General features: G+C 37.1%; 1 protein-coding gene across 1 annotated transcript in view; it reads left to right on the top strand.

The window, feature by feature from the left end:
• The window catches only part of LOC127792056 (uncharacterized), a 70246-nt gene extending 53419 nt beyond the window's left edge, over window positions 1–16827 (top strand). Inside the window, exons 11-18 of the mRNA XM_052322368.1 lie at window positions 8878–8938; window positions 9653–9760; window positions 14501–14619; window positions 14708–14779; window positions 14895–14980; window positions 15657–15753; window positions 15991–16128; window positions 16385–16827. Coding sequence (XP_052178328.1) covers window positions 8878–8938; window positions 9653–9760; window positions 14501–14619; window positions 14708–14779; window positions 14895–14980; window positions 15657–15753; window positions 15991–16125 — 678 coding nt within the window. The 3' untranslated portion in view covers window positions 16126–16128; window positions 16385–16827. The remainder of the gene's footprint in view (window positions 1–8877; window positions 8939–9652; window positions 9761–14500; window positions 14620–14707; window positions 14780–14894; window positions 14981–15656; window positions 15754–15990; window positions 16129–16384) is intronic.
• The last annotated feature ends 2086 nt before the right edge of the window (window positions 16828–18913 follow it).

Genomic DNA, 18913 nt, shown 5'->3' with positions numbered 1-18913 from the left:
GATAAAAGTTGTGGTGTGATAACTAGTCAGTAATCAGTATAGCACATAATCCGGTCCAACATGACCGAACTAAGCATGTTGAGATAGATAGGCACTTCATAAAAGAGAAGTTGGAAGCTGGACTCATTCACCTACCATATGTTCCATCAGAGGAACAAGTTGCTGCTATATTGACAAAAGGGTTGCCAGTAAAAAGATTTGAAGATCTAGTAAGCAAGTTAGGAATGTGAGACATCTATTCTCCATCTTGAGGGAGAGTGTTGGTAGTTGGATTTATCAGTTGATTTATTTCATTTTGAGTTGTTGTAATCTAGTAGGGGTCCTAATTTATAGGAGAGTAATCAACTCCTATACATTAGGAGAATTGTTAGGAGGTTGAATAGTCTTAGAATTCTTTAAGGATTAGGAGTATGTGTGTTATAAGTAAGATTGTATTAATTAGTTTTGATATATGAAAGATTAATTCTTGTTCTTTCACAATAAGCATCAACGATTTCAATATTTCAAATTTGACCAGGTAGTCTATGACAGAGCCTTCTTGTTTCAACTTATTGAATTCTTCGATCACATCCGTCATTAACCTCTCGCCAAATCTATCTATAATATCATCCACAAACTCTTGCCAATTAAAAGCAGTCCTCAGCTTACACCATCCTTGGAACCGGGCATCAGCCATATCGTTGAGATATGCAGTTGCCAAATTCACCTTCTGAATTTCAGCCACTCGATGGTAATGAAAAAACCTCTCGCAACGCCTAATCAACCACCTAGGTTTATTTCCTTCAAAGATTGGAATCTCTAACCTTGGTATAGGAGTGTGGTGGTGACTTGGATTGGAACCTCTAACTTGAATTTCCGAATTTTTTATTCAAATTTATGACGTTTCTCAACTTCCTATAGAACAGGAGCATGGGAAAGAATACTAGCTTCTGCTAGAATCGAAGCTACATCTTCTCTTGGAGGGAAATCCTCTGGTAATCTAGTCTAGAGCATTGTAGAAAGTATCCTCATAATTCCATCTAGCCTCTGGTTGATGTTAGTGTCATTTGTTTGTACAATTCTTTCCAAAGCTTGTACACTTCTTTCCACAGTTTGCATAGTTTCTCTGATCGCAGCATTCTCCTCTGCTTATTACTCATCCCCTCTTCAGTCTGCTTCAAACCTAGCTCCAAAACATCTAGCCTTGCCTCAAACTGCTTCATCCTTGTTCCTTCTACCATTGCCTCAATTCTTACTTACTTCAAAAAATAGTTTCTGATCTATTTCCAAAGACCGACTATGATCAACCATCACCTGTGATCACCTAGATCTAAATTAGCAACCTAAATCCACCTCAAAAAAATTGCTTCAAGGAAATCGATTTGATTTGAGATGACAATGAGATCAGAGATGACTAAATTCAACTAAATTATGTCTTTGAAACCGTTTGAAGTGTTGGAGTTAGCAAACCAGGTTTGTCTGTTTGAATGGGTCTGTAGGAAGATGGAAGAATAATGGCCTTGTTTGTAGGCAGGGTTAGTTGAAGACCTTTTCTTCAGCAGTTAGTTTGGTTGTTAGCAACGTATTAATTTGTTTTGATTTATGCTTTATTTCCTCCTTGTAATTCGCATGTAATATCCCTATAAAGGGTTTTGCAAAGTTCGGTTCAATAACACAACATAGAGTTTGTGATTATTTTGTTTTCCTTTATTCTTGTACTTGAGAGTTTAACTTGGTGAAAAACCCAAATAGAAAAAACTAACACAGTGGTATCAGAGCCTTTCACGATCTTGGGAGATGGCATCCAACTTGGTTCAACTACAAGTACCTGAGTTAAAGAAAGACAACTATAGCAAATGGTGCATTCAATTCAAGGCGTTATTTGGTTCCCAAGACCTGTGGGATATAGTCAGCAATGGCTATATTGAGCCTACTGTTGAGCAAGAAAGTAAGTATACTCAGGAGTAGAAGAAAACTCTCAAGGATCAGAGAAAGAAGGCCATGTTCTTACTTTATCAAGGACTGGAGGATGACACATTTGAAAAGATCTCAGTAGCTATCACTAGCAAAGAGGTGTGGGACAAGTTGATGATCATCTACAAAGGTGTAGAATGAGTGAAGAAAGTACGTTTGCAGACGTTGAGATGTGAATTTGAAGAAGCTCACATGAAGGAAGGTGAAACTGTGTCAGATTATCACTCCAATTTGCTTGGAATTGTCCATCAGATGCGACGAAATGGAGAGAAGCTCGATGATAGTCAAGTGAATGAGAAGATGTTACGATCATTAACATCAAATTTTGACTATGTCGTAACATCAATAGAAGAGTCAAAAGACGTGGAAGCTATGAGCACAGAGGAGCTGCTTGGATCACTTTGAGTACATGAGTTACGCATTCGACAAAATGGAGATGGCACTACTACTGAACATGCTTTGAAATCAAAGCTTGTCCTCGATGGTACCAGTGGAGGACGAGGAAGGGAACGTGGAGGCTTCTCTTATTGAGGCAGAGGAGGCTGTGGCAGCCCGGTGCAGGCAAGAGGGACTCAGTATGGTGAAAAGAAAGTGAATGTGCAATGCTGGAATTGCAAGCAGTATGGGCATTATGCCTCTGATTATTCAACCAAGAATGACAAGATGGCCAATTTTGCTACAGAGTCAAGCGATTCTTTTGATGAATCAACATTATTGCTTGTTGAACGGTCAAACATTCCAAAGGAGGAGCCAATGTTACTAGTAGTTGGAAGTGAGACACTCAAAGAAGGTAATATTTGGTATCTGGACTCAGGTGCAAGCAACCATATGTGTGGAAGACGGGACTTCTTCATAGCGTTGCAAGAACTTGCATGTGAGACTCTCAGTTTAAGAGATGGATCAAAGCTACAAGTGGCTAGTACGGGAAAGGTAGCTATTTATTAGAAAGATAGCTCTACTGCACATATTTATGATGTTTACTATATTGCTAACATGAAGAGCAATATTTTGAGTCTTTAGCAACTACTTCAGAAGGGACATGTGATCCATATAGAGGGGAATTGGTTGGAGTTGAGAAATGTTGAGAAACTACTCATTGCTTGAGTTCAAATGTCTCACAATCGAATGTTTCCCTTACATTTAAATATAATGTCAGGAAATTGCCTTTCCACCCACCTTGAGAATGAAATTGAGAAGTGGCATCTACGTTATGGGCATCTTAATCTGCATGGCCTACAATTATTACACAAAGATGGTATGGTAAAAGGACTGCCCAACATTAATGAGCTAGATCATGTGTGTTCCACTTGTTTTCTTGGGAAGCAGACGCGACAACCCTTTTCTACCAAAGAAAGATGGAGAGCTGCAACACCATTGCAACTTGTCCATACAGACTTGTGTGGGCCGTTTGAGCCTATATCAATTGGAGGTAATAGATACTTTATTACTTTCATTGACAATTTTAGTAGGAAGATTTGGGTTTATTTCCTTGAAGACAAATCTGCTGCATTTGAGGTGTTCAAAAATTTCAAAACTTATGCTGAAAATGAGAGTGACAGTAAGCTTGTCACTATAAGATCAGACCGAGGAGGGGAGTACACCTCCACTGTTTTCCAAACGTTTTGCAGAGAGAATGGAATCAAACATCAGCTTACTATTGCATATACTCCATAACAAAATGGCATTGCAGAATGGAAGAATCGCACCATTATGGATATGACCAGAACTCTACTCAAAGAAAGAATGTTGCCAAAAGAGTTTTGGGCCAAAGCTGTTGCATGTGCAGTATACTTGTTGAACAGATGTCCAACACAAGACCCCTCATGAAGCATGGAGTGGAATCAAACCTAGTGTATCACATCTTAAAATTTTCGGATGTGTTACCTATGCTCAAATACCTGAGGCTCGACGACACAAGCTTGATGATCATTGAGTGCTATGTATATTTGTGGGTTATAGTGAAGACTCCAAGGCTTACAAATTGTATAATCCACTGACAAAGAAGATGCTAATTAGTCGGGATGTTGTTTTTGATGAGGTAGTTGCATGGGAGTGGGACAACCAGGAGTCAATGAAGGAAACAATTCGACTAGTAGATATTGAAGATCACCAAGGTGCAGAAGAGACACCAGCTGTAACACCAATTGCAACACCATCACCGGCTCATATGTCTCCACAATTAGCAATTGATGGTGTCACTTCTCAATCCAGCTCACCACCTCCTTTACGTACAAGGAGTCTAATAGACTTTATATGAAGTGACTCGTGAGATCAATTTTGATGAAGATAGTGATTCAAATTTGTTGTGTTTATCTATTGACCATGAGCCTCTTAATTTTCACAAGGAAAATGAACAAGAATGTTGGAACATTGCTATGAAAGAAGAGATTTAGGCTCTTGAGAAAAACAACACCTGGACACTCACTGAACTTCCTCCACATCACAAGGCAATTGGTGTAAAATGGGTCTACAAAATTAAGAAAGCTATAGATGGTAGTATTGATCGCTACAAGGCAAGGCTGGTAGCAAAAGGGTACCGGCAAAAATATGGGATCGATTATGATGAGATATTTGCACCAATAATTAGATTTGATCTAGTGAGACTTATTATTTCAATTGCAGCAGCTCAAAGGTGGAAGATATATCAACTTGACGTTAAGTCCTCATTTCTTAATGTAACACTTGAGGAAGAAGTGTACGTACAGCAGCCAGAAGGGTTCTGTGTACCAGGAGAGGAGAGTAAAGTTTATCACTTGAAGAAAGCTTTGTATTGGCTCAAACAAGCTCCTAGAGTTTGGAACTCAAGAATAGATGGGTATCTCAGAATGATGGTTTTGAGCAATGTACATATGAGCATTCAATGTATACCAAGGAAGGCAACAATGGTGAATTCATGGTGGTGTGTATCTATGTGGATGATCTACTGTTCACAGGAAATAGTGAAGACATGTTTTATCATTTTAAGAAGAACATGTTCCGAGAATTCGAAATAATCGACATTGGACTTATGTCTTATTTCTGGGTATCCAGGTACATCAAAATGATGATGGAATTTTTCTTTCTCAAAAGAAAAATATGGGAGAGATACTCGAAAAGTTCAAGATAAGTAATTGTAGCTCAGTTAATACTCCTGTTGTGACAAATCATATACTATCCATAGAAGGTGAAGGAGATGCAGTCGATTCAACACAATATAAGAGCTTAATTGGAAGCCTAAGATTTTTAACAACAAGAAGACCTGACATAGTATATGGGGTGGGTCTATTGAGCCGTTATATGGACACACCAATGGAGTCACACTGGCAAGTAGCAAAGCGAATATTAAGGTACATCAAAGGAACCTTGAACTTTGGTCTTTATTATGCATGTGGAGAAAAGTTTAAGCTGAAAGGATACTCGGATAGTGATTGGGGACGTGATCCAATAGAAAAGAAAAGTAACATAGGGTATGTGTTTTTTGGATCTTCAATTGCTTTCTCTTGGTCATCAAAGAAACGGAGTATTGTAGCATTATCCTCGTGTGAAGTAGAATATGTTGCAGCTGCCTCTACAATATGTGAGGCAATATGGTTGAAGAATCTGCTGGGAGCATTAAAGCATCCACAACAAGATCCAATTCAAATTTATGTAGGCAATGTATTAGCAATCAAGCTTGCCAAGAATCCGGTGCAACATGGTAGAAGCAAACATATCGATACCAGGTTCCATTTCATTCGAGATCATGTTAAACAAAGAACAGTGGAGTTAGCTTACTGTCATACTCTTGAGCAAGTAGCAGACATATTTACCAAATCATTGCCGTTTAAAAGCTTCACAAAATTGAGAGATATGCTTGGTATAAAGGAAGTCAAACTTGAAGGAGAGCACAATCAGACCTAGTTTGAAGGAGAGTGTTGGTGACGTAATGTGTAGCGTGTATGTGAAAAAACACATCAAAATAAACCCTTGAAAGAGAAAACTTCAATGGCCGAAGCTTGGCTTTCAAGAAGACGCAAAAACAAGACTGTTTTGCTAAGAAAACTCAAATATGTTGCTGAAATTTGTATTGAGAAAACTTGATTACAACTCATAACTTCTAGATATATTTATAGTGTTTGGCTAATCCAAATCCATCTAATATTTGTAAATAAAATTCAATTGAAATCCTAATAGAAATAAATTCTAAGTAAAAGTCAACTAGAATCCTAAAAAAAATAAAACCCTAATCAAACATGAAGTAGAATTCTAAATCAAGTAGAAACATGAAGTAGAATCCTAAATCAAATAGAATTCTAAAACATATGAAGTATTAAAATATTATTCTGGTGCTACTATTTCGGTGATACTGTTTCAATTTGTTGGGTCGGCCTTGGGCTAGGTCTTGATTGGTGATCGCATCAGTTGGAGTTAGCAAACCAGATCTATCTGTTTGACTGGGTCTATAGGAAGATGGAAGAATAATTGCCTTGTTTGTATGCAGGGTTAGTTGAAGACCTTTTCTTCAGCAATTAGTTTGGTTGTTAGCAACGTATTAATTTATTTTGGTTTATGCTTTATTTCCTCCTTGTAATTCGCATGTAATATCCCTATAAATGGGTTTTGCAAAGTTCAGTTCAATAACACAACATAGAGTCTGTGATTATTTTGTTTTCCTTTATTCTTGTACTTGAGAGTTCAACTTGGTGAAAAATCCAAGTAGAAAAAACCAACACAGATCACTTGGCTCATAGCTGAGAATTGCCTTGCTCTGTGTTGCCGTCAAAACCTAAATTCAATTGCTAAGAATTTCACTAAGGATCACTAGAATCATAGCCGAGAATCAACTAGCTCTGCTGCTCTGAATTGTTAATAAGAAGTGTCGAAGTCATAATCGAGAATCGTTGGCTTTGATACCAATTTTCGTGCACCTAGGTTTAACCTACGGTTTTTAGAGGAATTTAAAAGGAACAGAGGGAGAGAGAACAGAAAGTGAGGGAGAAACCAAACAGAATTGAGAGAGAGAATCGAGAGGGAGAAAAGACAGAGAGAATTCAAGAAGAGAATTGATGAGAAAGAAGACTAAATTTCAGTTTATCATTCCACAATGACATTCTCTAACTAATCTAGCCTATTTATAGTTTGTTCCATCTTTTAGTTAGTGGTTAACTGAAAGGTACAACATGAATCAATAGCCTAAGGTATAATAAAGTAAATGCATTATACTACAACTACTATTACATTTACTACTATACCCTTGGGGTCGTGACAGTGCGTGCTATTTTTAGAAACACGAGAGTGGTCAATGCCTTTTTATCAAAACCTCAAGGGTGGTGTTGAATTTATCCATTCTTTTTTGTCTATGGGGTAGCCATAAAAGTTTGCTTCATTATGATCCTAGGGTCAGGTTCAAACCACGGAAGAATGCAAGCATAAGACTGCCTCCAACTAAATTTCCCTAGATTCCTCCATGGTGGGAACGTAAAATGTTCCTTTGTTGTGATAACAATGGAAAGTACACAAACACAAGACTGCTTTTGTGTGTGTGGATGTGCGCATGCATGTTCTTGGTCCCTTCTGTCTCTATGGACTCCGTGCCCGGGGGGGTGGGGGGGTGAATTGTGTATTTTAGTTCTAAAAGATTTTCTTCCTTTCAATAATTTTCTTCAATGATATCTGTATTTTAAAGTCGATATAAGATACTCAATGTACCAAATCAAAAATAACAACAAAAAACAAGGGAATGCACAAAGATATTATATTGGTTCGGCAACTGCCATGCTTGCGTCCACTCTACAAGGCAAACTCTCCTTGTATTCCAATATTAATAACTCTACCGGGGTTTCCCACAAGCGCACCACAGAAACTTGTTTACAATCCCCCAGATTTGTTTAAGCTCAAGGAAGCTAACACCGCTATCAATAGTTTATATAATGTGTACAAGCCTTAGTCCACACTTGGACCAAATAGGGCAATGAATCAAAATGAATGAACAAAGCAACAACTTTGAATAATAAATATTTTGTAGTGTAGTTTCAAGGCTTTGAGTGATGAAACTTTGAGAGCTTTCAATGCCTTGGTTGCTTTGATTCATAGTGAGAGATTTGAACTTGAGAGTCTTTTGATCCTTGAGAGCCAAGAGCCTTTAATATGCATTCAATAATCTTTTGTTGTGTTTATGAAGTTGTATTTATAGTTCAAGACCTCAAGTTGAATGTTTCCAACTGCCAAGAGTGCATTTTATGCTTGAAAGTAACTCCTGCATGAAATCTAAACACGCTAAAAAAATAGCCGTTACAGAAAAATAGTCTATCAGTAGTCAACTATCAATTGCTTACTCTAGTTCCAGTGAGTAATTTTGCTCAGTTATTCCCGAAGTTGTGGACTATTCTGATCCCTATCTTTTTGGTCAGTGTTTGAATTAGTTTGCCTATAATTGGAGTAATCAACTATTGCGTTCCCCTCTGGGGCAGAATGTAACCTTGATTGCCTATTCCAAAATAGTTGATTATTCTATTCCCCTACTCAAAGAACTTAAATTTGATCACGTATTCTATAGTAGTCAACTATTGGTCCCTTATTCTAGGATAGAATATAAATTTGATCCTACTCTATAGTACTCGACTATTGGTTCCCCTATTCTAAGACAAAATGTTATTTTGCTCAACTATGATCCTATAGTTCACTAATTCAACTACTATCACTTTGAAAGCATTGTCTAGCATATTTAAACATGGAATTTACAATGAAAAGTTTGTGCTTAAACTTCATTAGTTTTGTCAATCATTAAAACTTAGGGTTGACTATCTTAGAACTCCAAGTTGGTAACACGTCTGTGTGGATGTGACTGCTTCGTATATATAAGATTTGTGGTTTTGCCAGTGTAAATGTGAATGTATAATATCATTGACAGGCTGTCATTCTTGTCTTTTAAGTAGTGCTTAACTGTTTTATGTTTCAATCTTGCAGATTGTGTTGAAAGCTGGATTACTAAAAGATGGTTTATGTTCAGTACAGGATGAAAGTGCAGGTTAATATTTAATGCACATTCTATTAGGATAGGGCAGTGGTTGGAGTACAAATTCAAGCAAAGTATATGGATTTTTATTATAGTATGGTCCCCCATTGTGATATAAACCCCTGCCCATAAACATGGAGTGTAGTTGTACATCTCAAGCTTTTATCGAGCAAATTGATGTTACGGTCCGCAACTTCTCCCAGTGTGAATTTTGGGGTGTCTTATAACTGTATACTAGACTTAGCTGAGATGTTATGGTCTTCAACTTCTCCCAGTGTGAATTTTGGGTTGTCTTATAATTGGATCTTTCCAAACCACCTCTTAATGCAGTATGGGGACTTCTGTCATAAAGCTCTATCCTGCTCTATGTGCCCTTTTTTCGCTTTTAAAAACCAACTTTCAATCTTAAAAAAAAATGTCCATTTAAAACTCTGTATTGACCTGCCAATGGAGAAAATAAGTACCACAGTTGCCATTGTTATATATATATATATATATTTATATGAACTGTGAACTTGTGTTGATTCCTATAGTATGCAAGAGTTGGAAAAAGGAGTAAAAGAAAGAGTGGTAAACTAGAATAGGATGTTAGTTTTAGTGCTTATTTGCTAATCCTATTTTTATGATATTCTGCAAGTAATTGCTTTACCCTGAATGGTATCCAACATATACTGATCTCTCTCTCCCTCTCTCCTTTATTGTCCTTTTTCTTCCTTGTCAGTACAGGTTTGGTAGTTTCTGTTGTGGATCCTCAGCCTGGTGAGAGAATTATTGATTGTTGTGCCGCTCCTGGAGGCAAAACCCTATTCATGGCATCCCGATTAGGTGGTAGAGGTAATTTCTAAACTAGTGGATGTCTCATCTTCCTGTTTTAGAAATCATCTTAAGCTCTTAACTACCATTTGTGGGAGATCTCGTTTACACGGGTGCAGGACTTTTGATCTTCATTCAAACCTTTTTTTTCAGACTCATATCATCAAGTATGACTGTTGGATTAGATTTTCTTCTTATGGTAACTGCACGTGGAAATTTTAGCTGAATTAGGAATCAGAAGGCTATTCATCTATCTTACAAACCAGCAAAATAGAGTACTATGATTTTGACAAAAAAAAAAAAGTGTGAAAGGGATTACTGGTGCAATTAGTTACTCCCTATTACTGTACTGTTACATTTTCCCTGATTTTGGCTTTTTCTTGCCTATTTATTGTCATTTGTCATTTAGGTTTATTTTACAGAAAAGTAAGATGTCAGCAAAAGATTTAAGGTAATTGTTTGTAAATAGAACAAAGGAACTCATTTGGTAGATGAAGATACATTACACTTCCCAAGTGTTTTTTGTTCTTTTTTTGTGGGGGTTAGGTGTCAGATCCTTAGATCTGAGCTAGGGGTTTTTAGGTAAAAACCGGGAACAGAGAGTATTGGAGGGGGAATTATAACGGAAAGAGATAGAGAACAGAGAGAGATTTGGGAGAACTGAGAGAAGAGAGAATTTGAGAGAGAACAATCTGTTATCATTTCACACTGTCCAATCCTCTAGGTTTTCAATTATTAGAACAATTGAAAGGTACAAACAGGGAAAGCCTGCAAAGTACAAGGAGGAAGACATACATCTAATATACAATTACTAATCTTTCCTTGGGATCGTAACAATTCCCCCCTCCTTGAGAGAATTCTTGTCCCCCAAGAATTCACAGCAACTGGCTGCTGTTTCTCCATCCAATCCTTGCTTGCTCTTCTTCTTCTTTTTCTTTCTCTAGTCCTTCCATATATAACAACAGTTTTCCTGCACTGGTGCCCTGGACTAAATTTTTCTCCACACCGGTAGCATAATCCTAACTGTCTCTTTTGTTCCATAGAAAGAGATTTGACTGAATTAGGGTTAGTATAAACCCTAGGATTCAGATTTCCTTCTAACTGTGGACTGATTGAAGGATGAATTCAGTCCGGATTTTGTGCTTTTTAAAAATAGCTTCCAACGCTTATTCTTGTAGCCTAGCTTTCTCAGCAGCTTGCTTGACTGGAGCAGGCTGGATCATTTTTGCCATTGGCCTCAGCTTACCATTGAGGCTACTGATGAAGCTAGATACAACATAGGCATCATTCAAAGTTGAATTCTTCAAATTTGACCAGATAGTCCATGATAGAACCTTCCTGCTTCAGTATGTTGAATTCTTCGATCACAGCTGTCATTAACCTCTCACCAAATCTGTCACAAAAATCATCCACTAATTTTTGCCAATTAAAATCAGTCCTCAGCCTACTCCATCCCTAGACCCAAGCACCAGCCATATCATTGATATATGCTACTGCCAAATTCACCTTCTGCTTCTCCGCCACACGATGGTGAAGGGAAAACCTCTCGTAATGCCTGATCCACCACCTAGGTTTATCTCCCTCAAAGATTGGAATCTTTAACCTCGGCGTAGGAGTGTGGTGGTGACTTGGATTGAACCTCTACCTTGCATTTCTGGTTCAAATTCATGACGTTCCTCAGCTTCCTGTATAACAAGAGCATGAGGAAGAATACCAGCTTCTGCTGGAACCGGAGCTGCAGCTGATCTTGGAGGAAAATCCTCTGGAAATCTAGACTGGAGCAATGCAGAAAGCATCCTCATAATTCCATCCAGCCTCTAGTTGACATTAGTATCATTTGTCTGTACAATTTTTTTCAAAGTTTGCATAGTTTCTCTGGTCGCTGCATCTCTTCTTTGCTAATACTCATCTCCTTCTGAATCTGCTTTAAACCTAGCTCCAAAACATCCAGCCTTGCCTCCAATTGCTTCATTCGTGTACCTTCTGCCATTTCCTTAGTTCAATTTCTTCAAAATTTACTCTGAACCGTTTGTTTAAAAATCACTTGGATCAATTGGCCACGACTCGATCGGCTCTGTTGCAGTCTCCTAAATTTCGATCAGCTCTGTTGCAGCTTCCTGAAAATTGCCTGTGGTCAACTTTCACAAATCTCCTTGCTCTAATTAGAAATTGCCTATCCTAAATCGCCTAACTCACAATTCAACAGCCAAGGACCACCGGCTTTGCTTTGCCTTCAAAATCTGAACCTAGAGCAGTTGCTGAGAATTGTCGGAATCACAATCGAGAGTCAACCGGCTCTGATACCAAATGTCAGATCCTTAGATCTAAGCTAGGGTTTTTTAGGTAAAAACTGGGAACAGAGAGAATTGCAAGGAGAATTAGAACAAAGAGAGAGAGAGAGAGAGAGAGAGAGAGAGAGAATCTGAGAGAAATCTATTATCATTCCACACTGTCCAATCCTCTAGGTTTTAGCCTATTTGTAGGCTTTCTAGGCTTTTAGTTATTAGAACTGAAAGGTACAAACAGGGAAAGCAGCAAAGTACAAGAAGGAAGAAATACATCTAATATACAATTACTAACTATCTTTGGGGTCGTGACAGAGGGTTAGTTTTCATGTTAAAATTGTTCTCAAGTGGATGTTTTATAAACGATTTATTTATTATGTTAATACAAGTATCCTCCAAAAGTTTTATTGTTTTTTCTTGAAAGTTTGCTAATTAAGCATTGCAAATGCCACTTCCAGAGCTCTGAAACTCTAGCTTCTGGAGCTACATTTATGAACCTATTGTTTCCTCTCGTAAGTAATAACTAAATGCACTGGCAAATAGAGATGTTCTTGGGGTCTAATGATGAAGATCATGCATGTTGTGATTAAACAGTCTGGGTAAAGTGTATTCATATACTTTGTCGGTAAATAGAGCATTGAAACCTAATGTTTCCTTTTTTAAGTGTATGAGGAGATTTTTTCTATGTTCACATTAAAATTGTTTTCCTGTGCAGGTGTTTTGTGAAAGATTTTCTCTAGTTAGACTAAACTTGTAGGATGCCAAGATTGATGCTTAAAAGGGTCTGGGTTTTGGAGCTACCTTCATTAAGCTACAGTTCTTATATTAATAATGAATTAATGTCATCAATTAAGAGAGCTTTATGAAACCAGGCTCTATTTGTTTCGATATAAAATATTTTATTGAATGTTTTATTGGAAAATATTTTTCAATGTAAAATGTTTTATGTAAAAGTAAATCTTTTTATCTAATTTCCTGGTGTTTGGTTTGCATGTTAAAATATTTTTCAAAAATTAGCTATATATGTATGTGTGTGTGCATTTATGGATGTATGTATTTATAGGGTAAATTTCACTCAGCACCCCTGAGGTTTGGAGAAAAGGCACTGACCACCCCTTTGTTTTCAAATTGACACAAAACTCCCTTGACTTTATTTATAGTGCACACTTACCCCCTACTGTTATATTGACATTGTTAAATTTCTTTAAATGACCAATATGCCCCCGTCATGGTTGTTTCTCTCTCTCTCTCTCTCTCTCTAAATAAAAAGGTCATGGTAGCTAGTGGCACTGACCACCAGTGTTGGTGGAAGAATCTCAACAATTTGAATTCTGATTAAACATTTGAATGGAATACAGCAGACCACCCCAGAGAGAGGGGGGGGGGGGGGGGGGGGGGGGGGGGGTGGGGGGGGGGCACCAAGAGACAAAGACACAGGTGAGAAGAAGACCTAGTCAGTTCCAGATGACCATTGTTGTCAATTGACCCCCCATACTCTCTCTTTTTCTCTCTCTCTCTCTCTCCTGAGCTATGGGTCTCCATCTTCCCCGTTGCGATGGATGGGTTTCTAGAAACCTTATCTCACAATGGGGTTTCTGAAAAACCCAATGTTGGTGGCACTGAGATGGCTACTAATGCATGACAGAGCTAGGAGATCAGGAAATGCAATGAGTAAAGAGATGACAAAAGAATGTAGGGGGAGTGAGGCAAATGCAACGACAACGAAATTGCTGAGACGAGCTGGTAGCCATAAGAGGGTAGAACATGGTGGTTGTATGAAGGTGAAAACAGAGAGGGAGTGAGGGAGAAGGAGATTGATTGTGAGCAAGCTATGGAGGGGAGTTGGCAGGAGCTGGTGGAGTCATTGACAGAGGGAGACACTAGGCCCAAGTTTGGACAGCTGCACTTCATCGATGATTGGGGGGGGGGGGGGGGGATGGTCCTTTGATAAATTTTTAACGGCAAGGGAGGTCAGTATTATTTTTCAAAACACAAGGGTTGTTGGTGTTTCTTTACCAAACCGCAAGAGTGTTGCGTGAAATTTACCCTATATGTATGTATATGCACATGTATGTGTATATATATGTCTACATATTGGATATATGTGTGTGAATGTGTATATATTTATATGCATATCACATTTAGATGGAAGAAAAATAATTTATCAGTTTTGATGTGAATAGAAAAATAGCTTAGGGATTCTGAATTGGTAAGTCATTTTCCCCCATTTGAGGTAAAACTATTTTCCACAAGAATTTTTTCTTAATGTTTTTTGTCATCCAAAAACCGGACAATGGGCTAAAAGTTGTATTACTTCAATACAAACAGAGGCCATGTTGAATGTCATGCATGGTGGGAAAATCCAACAGGTGGGATAAAGTTGTAGGGACAAGGATTTTATTTAAACTTGCTTGCTGAGAAATACACCTGAGAGGTATTGAATGATGTTAGAGCTGCTTTGTTTTGAGAAGTACAGGTGTCATATCAGCAATTGACATAAACAAGGGCCGGTTGAGAATCCTGAGTGAGGCGGCCAAGTTGCAACAAGTTGATGATGTCATAACAGCCATCCACGTTGATCTTCGTGTATTTGCTGTAAGTAATCACCATTGTGAAAAACAGAAATATATTTTTGAAACTTGTAATTTCTTACTTCTTGCTGTTTTTCTGTTCCTACTGTAAGGACCATAATCAGGATAAGTCAGATAAAGTTTTACTGGATGCTCCATGTTCTGGACTGGGTGTTCTCTCCAAGGTATGCACACAAGGACATCCATGTTCAGAGCAAGTTTTTATCTACAATTAGGAGCCTTTCTTTCATTTCTTTCAATTAGGAACAAGTTCTTATATTTCCTCTTTACTTATTGAAGAGAGCAGATTTGCGTTGGAATAGGAGATGGGAGGATATGGAACAACTTAAGGATTTGCAAGATCAACTTCTTGACGCCGCTTCTATGTGAGGCTATCATTTCTCTTCTGATAATGTTTTAATTTTTTATGTTCACCATGTTGGCTAGGAGCAACATAAATGGCATCTGTTCTTTGAAGGGCAAGAAAAAATTAAACATCATACTGATATCCTTGAAACAAAAGTCAAAGCCCTTTTTGTTCTATTCTCCTTTTACTAGAATTAGAGTAGAAAACCTTAACTCAAGAGAGGTTAACAATTCCTGATGTGAAACTTCTATTTTACAAAGGACCATGCTATTGATACATCAAGGGCTACATCTTGGACTACACACATACGCGCAAATGACAAAAATACTCATCAGGCCTCACCACCTCGCCTCATTGTCTTAGATGAGGGATATTTTTTGTGATTTTACATGCATTGTGTAGCCCAAGATGTAGCACAAGGGGTTCCAATAGCATTTTCCCGTTTCAAAACTCAGGGTTCCATTCTTGTGCAGCTAAAACTAAGTCATATAAAGTCAAATTGCTATGACATACCTTTTCAACTTCACTAAGAGTTTAATCTAGTAGAAGTTCAACGAGGTTTAAACTCATGGGTTGTAATTTCTTCCCGCCCTTCCTCTTCACCTTTAATGTTTATATGAAAGAGAAGAGATCATAACCAGTGAATTTTCTGTATCAAGTATTTAATTTTCTCTATTCTTTCCATGCATTTGTAGGCTGGTAAAACCTGGCGGAGTACTAATATATAGTACCTGTTCCATTGATCCAGAAGAAAATGAAGAAAGGGTGGCTGCATTTCTTCTCAGGCATCCAGTAAGACTCGTGTTTCATTTCATGTCCTTGGAATTTACATCAGGAAGTAAATGAATCTACTACAAACTAATACTTCTAAACATGCATTTGTGAATGATACTTGTGACCCGTCTTATATGCTTCCTCTTGAGAGATAGAAGATACTGTTTATCAGTATCTCTACTAACTTGTTATTATCACAATTTCTAACAAGTAGAATTAAGCAAACAAGGTCTTTAACTATATATGGTTTCTCAGGAATTCAGCATAGATCCTGTTGACAGATACGTGCCCAATGATTTCGTCACAAAACATCATTTCTATTCCTCTAACCCTGTGAAGCATTCAATGGATGGAGCTTTTGCAGCCCGCCTCATTCGATCCTCACAATGAAATGTGAGTAAAACACACACACACACACAAACAAATGCTTTATACCCTATTCAAGTTGGCTTTTGCTGGGACATAACTTCTGGCTATGGCTGGTTATTTAGTTGTAGTTAACTACCAAAAAGTTGCTCATTAAGCATTCAACAATGCATCTGTCAACTGAGCCTTAAAATGCTTACACTGCAAAATAAGTTACCCAATGCGCTTCTTTTTCTGAGTCATGGACTCGCAGGCTTGAAAAAATGGTCCTTTCCTTGTGCAGTCTTCTGAAATTGCGCATCGACACAGCCAGACTTGGCGTTTTCTCATTTGATAACGGCATTCCCTTGACAGGCCTGCCTGCCTTCTGATTTGGTATTTTGCACTGAAGGTGCTGCTGCAACATTATGCCAGAAGAGATTGAAACTCGTCCGCATGCCCGACCCCGACATTTTCGAAACTATGCTTTACATTGTCCGGTTTAACTGAAGGGTTCTGGCATTACTGGAGAAACAGAGTTGTGGAGGAGCTTGTGATATTTATTTACAGCATTTAGATTGATAATATATCATATGCTGGAAGCAAAACCTGGATTCAAGTACAAAACAGGGCCTATTTTTGTATGAGACAGTGAACAATTTGTATAGTAGCTTGGTCATCTATTACATTTAATCCTGTCAATGTCATTGTCCATCTTAGGATTTAACGGCACAACAAAATGAAAGATTATGGTATTATATAATTAAAATTAAATTCAAAGTCTGGTATATTATTAAGAACATAAAAGTTTGTTATAAAATTAAGATTAAGGGTAAATTGTAAAGGACACCCTTAGGTTTGCCTAAATTACATGAGTAACAAAGAAATTTATCCGTGGTGTGTTTTTTATCCTTTCTCACCTAGAAATCATGTTATTTGTACATTAAGGGTTATACCTTAGGTTGTATATATGCATGCAAATGATTAAAATATTCTTTGAGTCTCACCGCTTCACGTTACCTCATCATCTTGAGTGGAGGGTATTTTTGTCATTTTAATTGCATTGTGTAAGTTTAAGATGTAGCTTAAAAAATACAAATAGCATTTTCCCCCATCTAAATTTGGTGGTGTAGATTTACTTGCCAACATCTTTGCCATCTCTAACAAGGTCTTGTTGCCATCTATTAAAACCTAGATGTCTAGCAAAGACTCATTGCCATCTAGGTTGTTTGAAGCCCAAATACACTTATAAGTTCTTTAATTTTTCTGGCTTCCAAAAACCCAAAACCTATATATGGGTTCTAGGTTCTTCAAAATCCCAAATCTAGGATTTTCGTTTCGAAAATCTTTCAAGGAACTAAAGTTTTAGAAAAAGAATATCTTTTAGTAGCAAAGAACTACTTAGAGATACCAATAATTGAGCTTAGCATAGAAGTCGGAGCAAGGCAAATGTTGATCTTAGGCTAATTATTGGAGTTGGTGTGGTGGTGTCAAGAGTTACGATGAAAAAGCTAGCAAGGCAATGTTTAAAGAAAATGTGGTGGGGATGAAGCCATCAAGGCCATTGTAACTTCGAACCCAAAAATTAAATGAATATGGTAGTTGGTTCCAAGAAAGATAGTATAAAAAGAAGTGGTAAAAGATTGAGAGAAAGTCAATGGTTGATAAATCATTATCATTCGTTGGTTACAAAAGATAGTGCAAAAAGAAGTGATAAGAGAAGAGAGAGAGAAGAAAGAGATGACACAAATGGGAGAAAATATCTTAAATATGGTGGAAAATAGTTATTTTTCTTTGTGTATTAATGATAATTAAGGTGTGTGCTATTTTTGAAAACATAGGGTAGTTGGTGTAATTTAGGCAAACTTCAAGGATATGGTGTTAAAATTTATCCTAAAATTAATTTAAAATTTGATATATTATTAAAGGAATTAAAAACTCATTATAAAATTAAAATGAAGTTAAAAGTTTAATATTTTCTATAATTTACCTTTTAAAAGATAAACAACAAAAAAGTATTTTCACTTTTTACATTTTTTATCACATTCTCACCTTTGACAACCTACATCATTGGGATCACATCATGGGGATCATTAATGTTGAACTAAAAATTGATACTTTGAGAAGAAAGACAATGAAGCCATTGCTATTGTAACACCTTGTTTTCTTAACATGTTATTGTTGAAAAATTAAGATTTTTTTTTTTTTTTTGAAAATCACACTTGAACTTAGAAATTATATATTTATATATATTTTTTGAAAACATAGGCATCTGGTCAGGCTGCGGGAGCTACCCTTTCGTAGCCATTATGGCTGGGCTATGGGGGTGCCTTTTGCAGAGACCTTCTCGATCAGCTTTGCCGGCCTATGAACCATATTGACCACTTGTCACAGATCTCTTATAACCTTTTATCGTCGGATTGTCCCGGTTAAGCATGGTTGTTCTGTTTATTAATTTATTTTTTTATATTTTTTCTCATGACACACCACAATATAACTTGGTTTGTAATATAACACTAAGTGCCCTCACCCTTTGATAAATAATGAACCTTTTTATTTATTCACCAAGTCATTGGGGGTAAAGATACAGTTATATATATATATATATATGAATGACATTAAAATGATTTTTAATATAATAATCATAAATTTTCACATCATTATTCAAAATGCATAAATTAAATTATAGCGCATTGGTGCAATTTGAACAAATTTGAAAGGCATATGTATAATAAAAAGAACATGCATGGCAATAACCCAATTTTTAGGGGTATGAGTGGCACCTAGCAAAGTTTAAGACTCTTGAAAATTACTATTGATCCCCTTATTCTTC

Source organism: Diospyros lotus, chromosome 15 (assembly GCF_014633365.1).
Source record: "Diospyros lotus cultivar Yz01 chromosome 15, ASM1463336v1, whole genome shotgun sequence".
NCBI lineage: Eukaryota > Viridiplantae > Streptophyta > Magnoliopsida > Ericales > Ebenaceae > Diospyros > Diospyros lotus.
The sequence above is the reverse complement of the archived record's forward strand: the minus strand, read 5'-3'. Positions and strand labels throughout refer to the sequence as shown.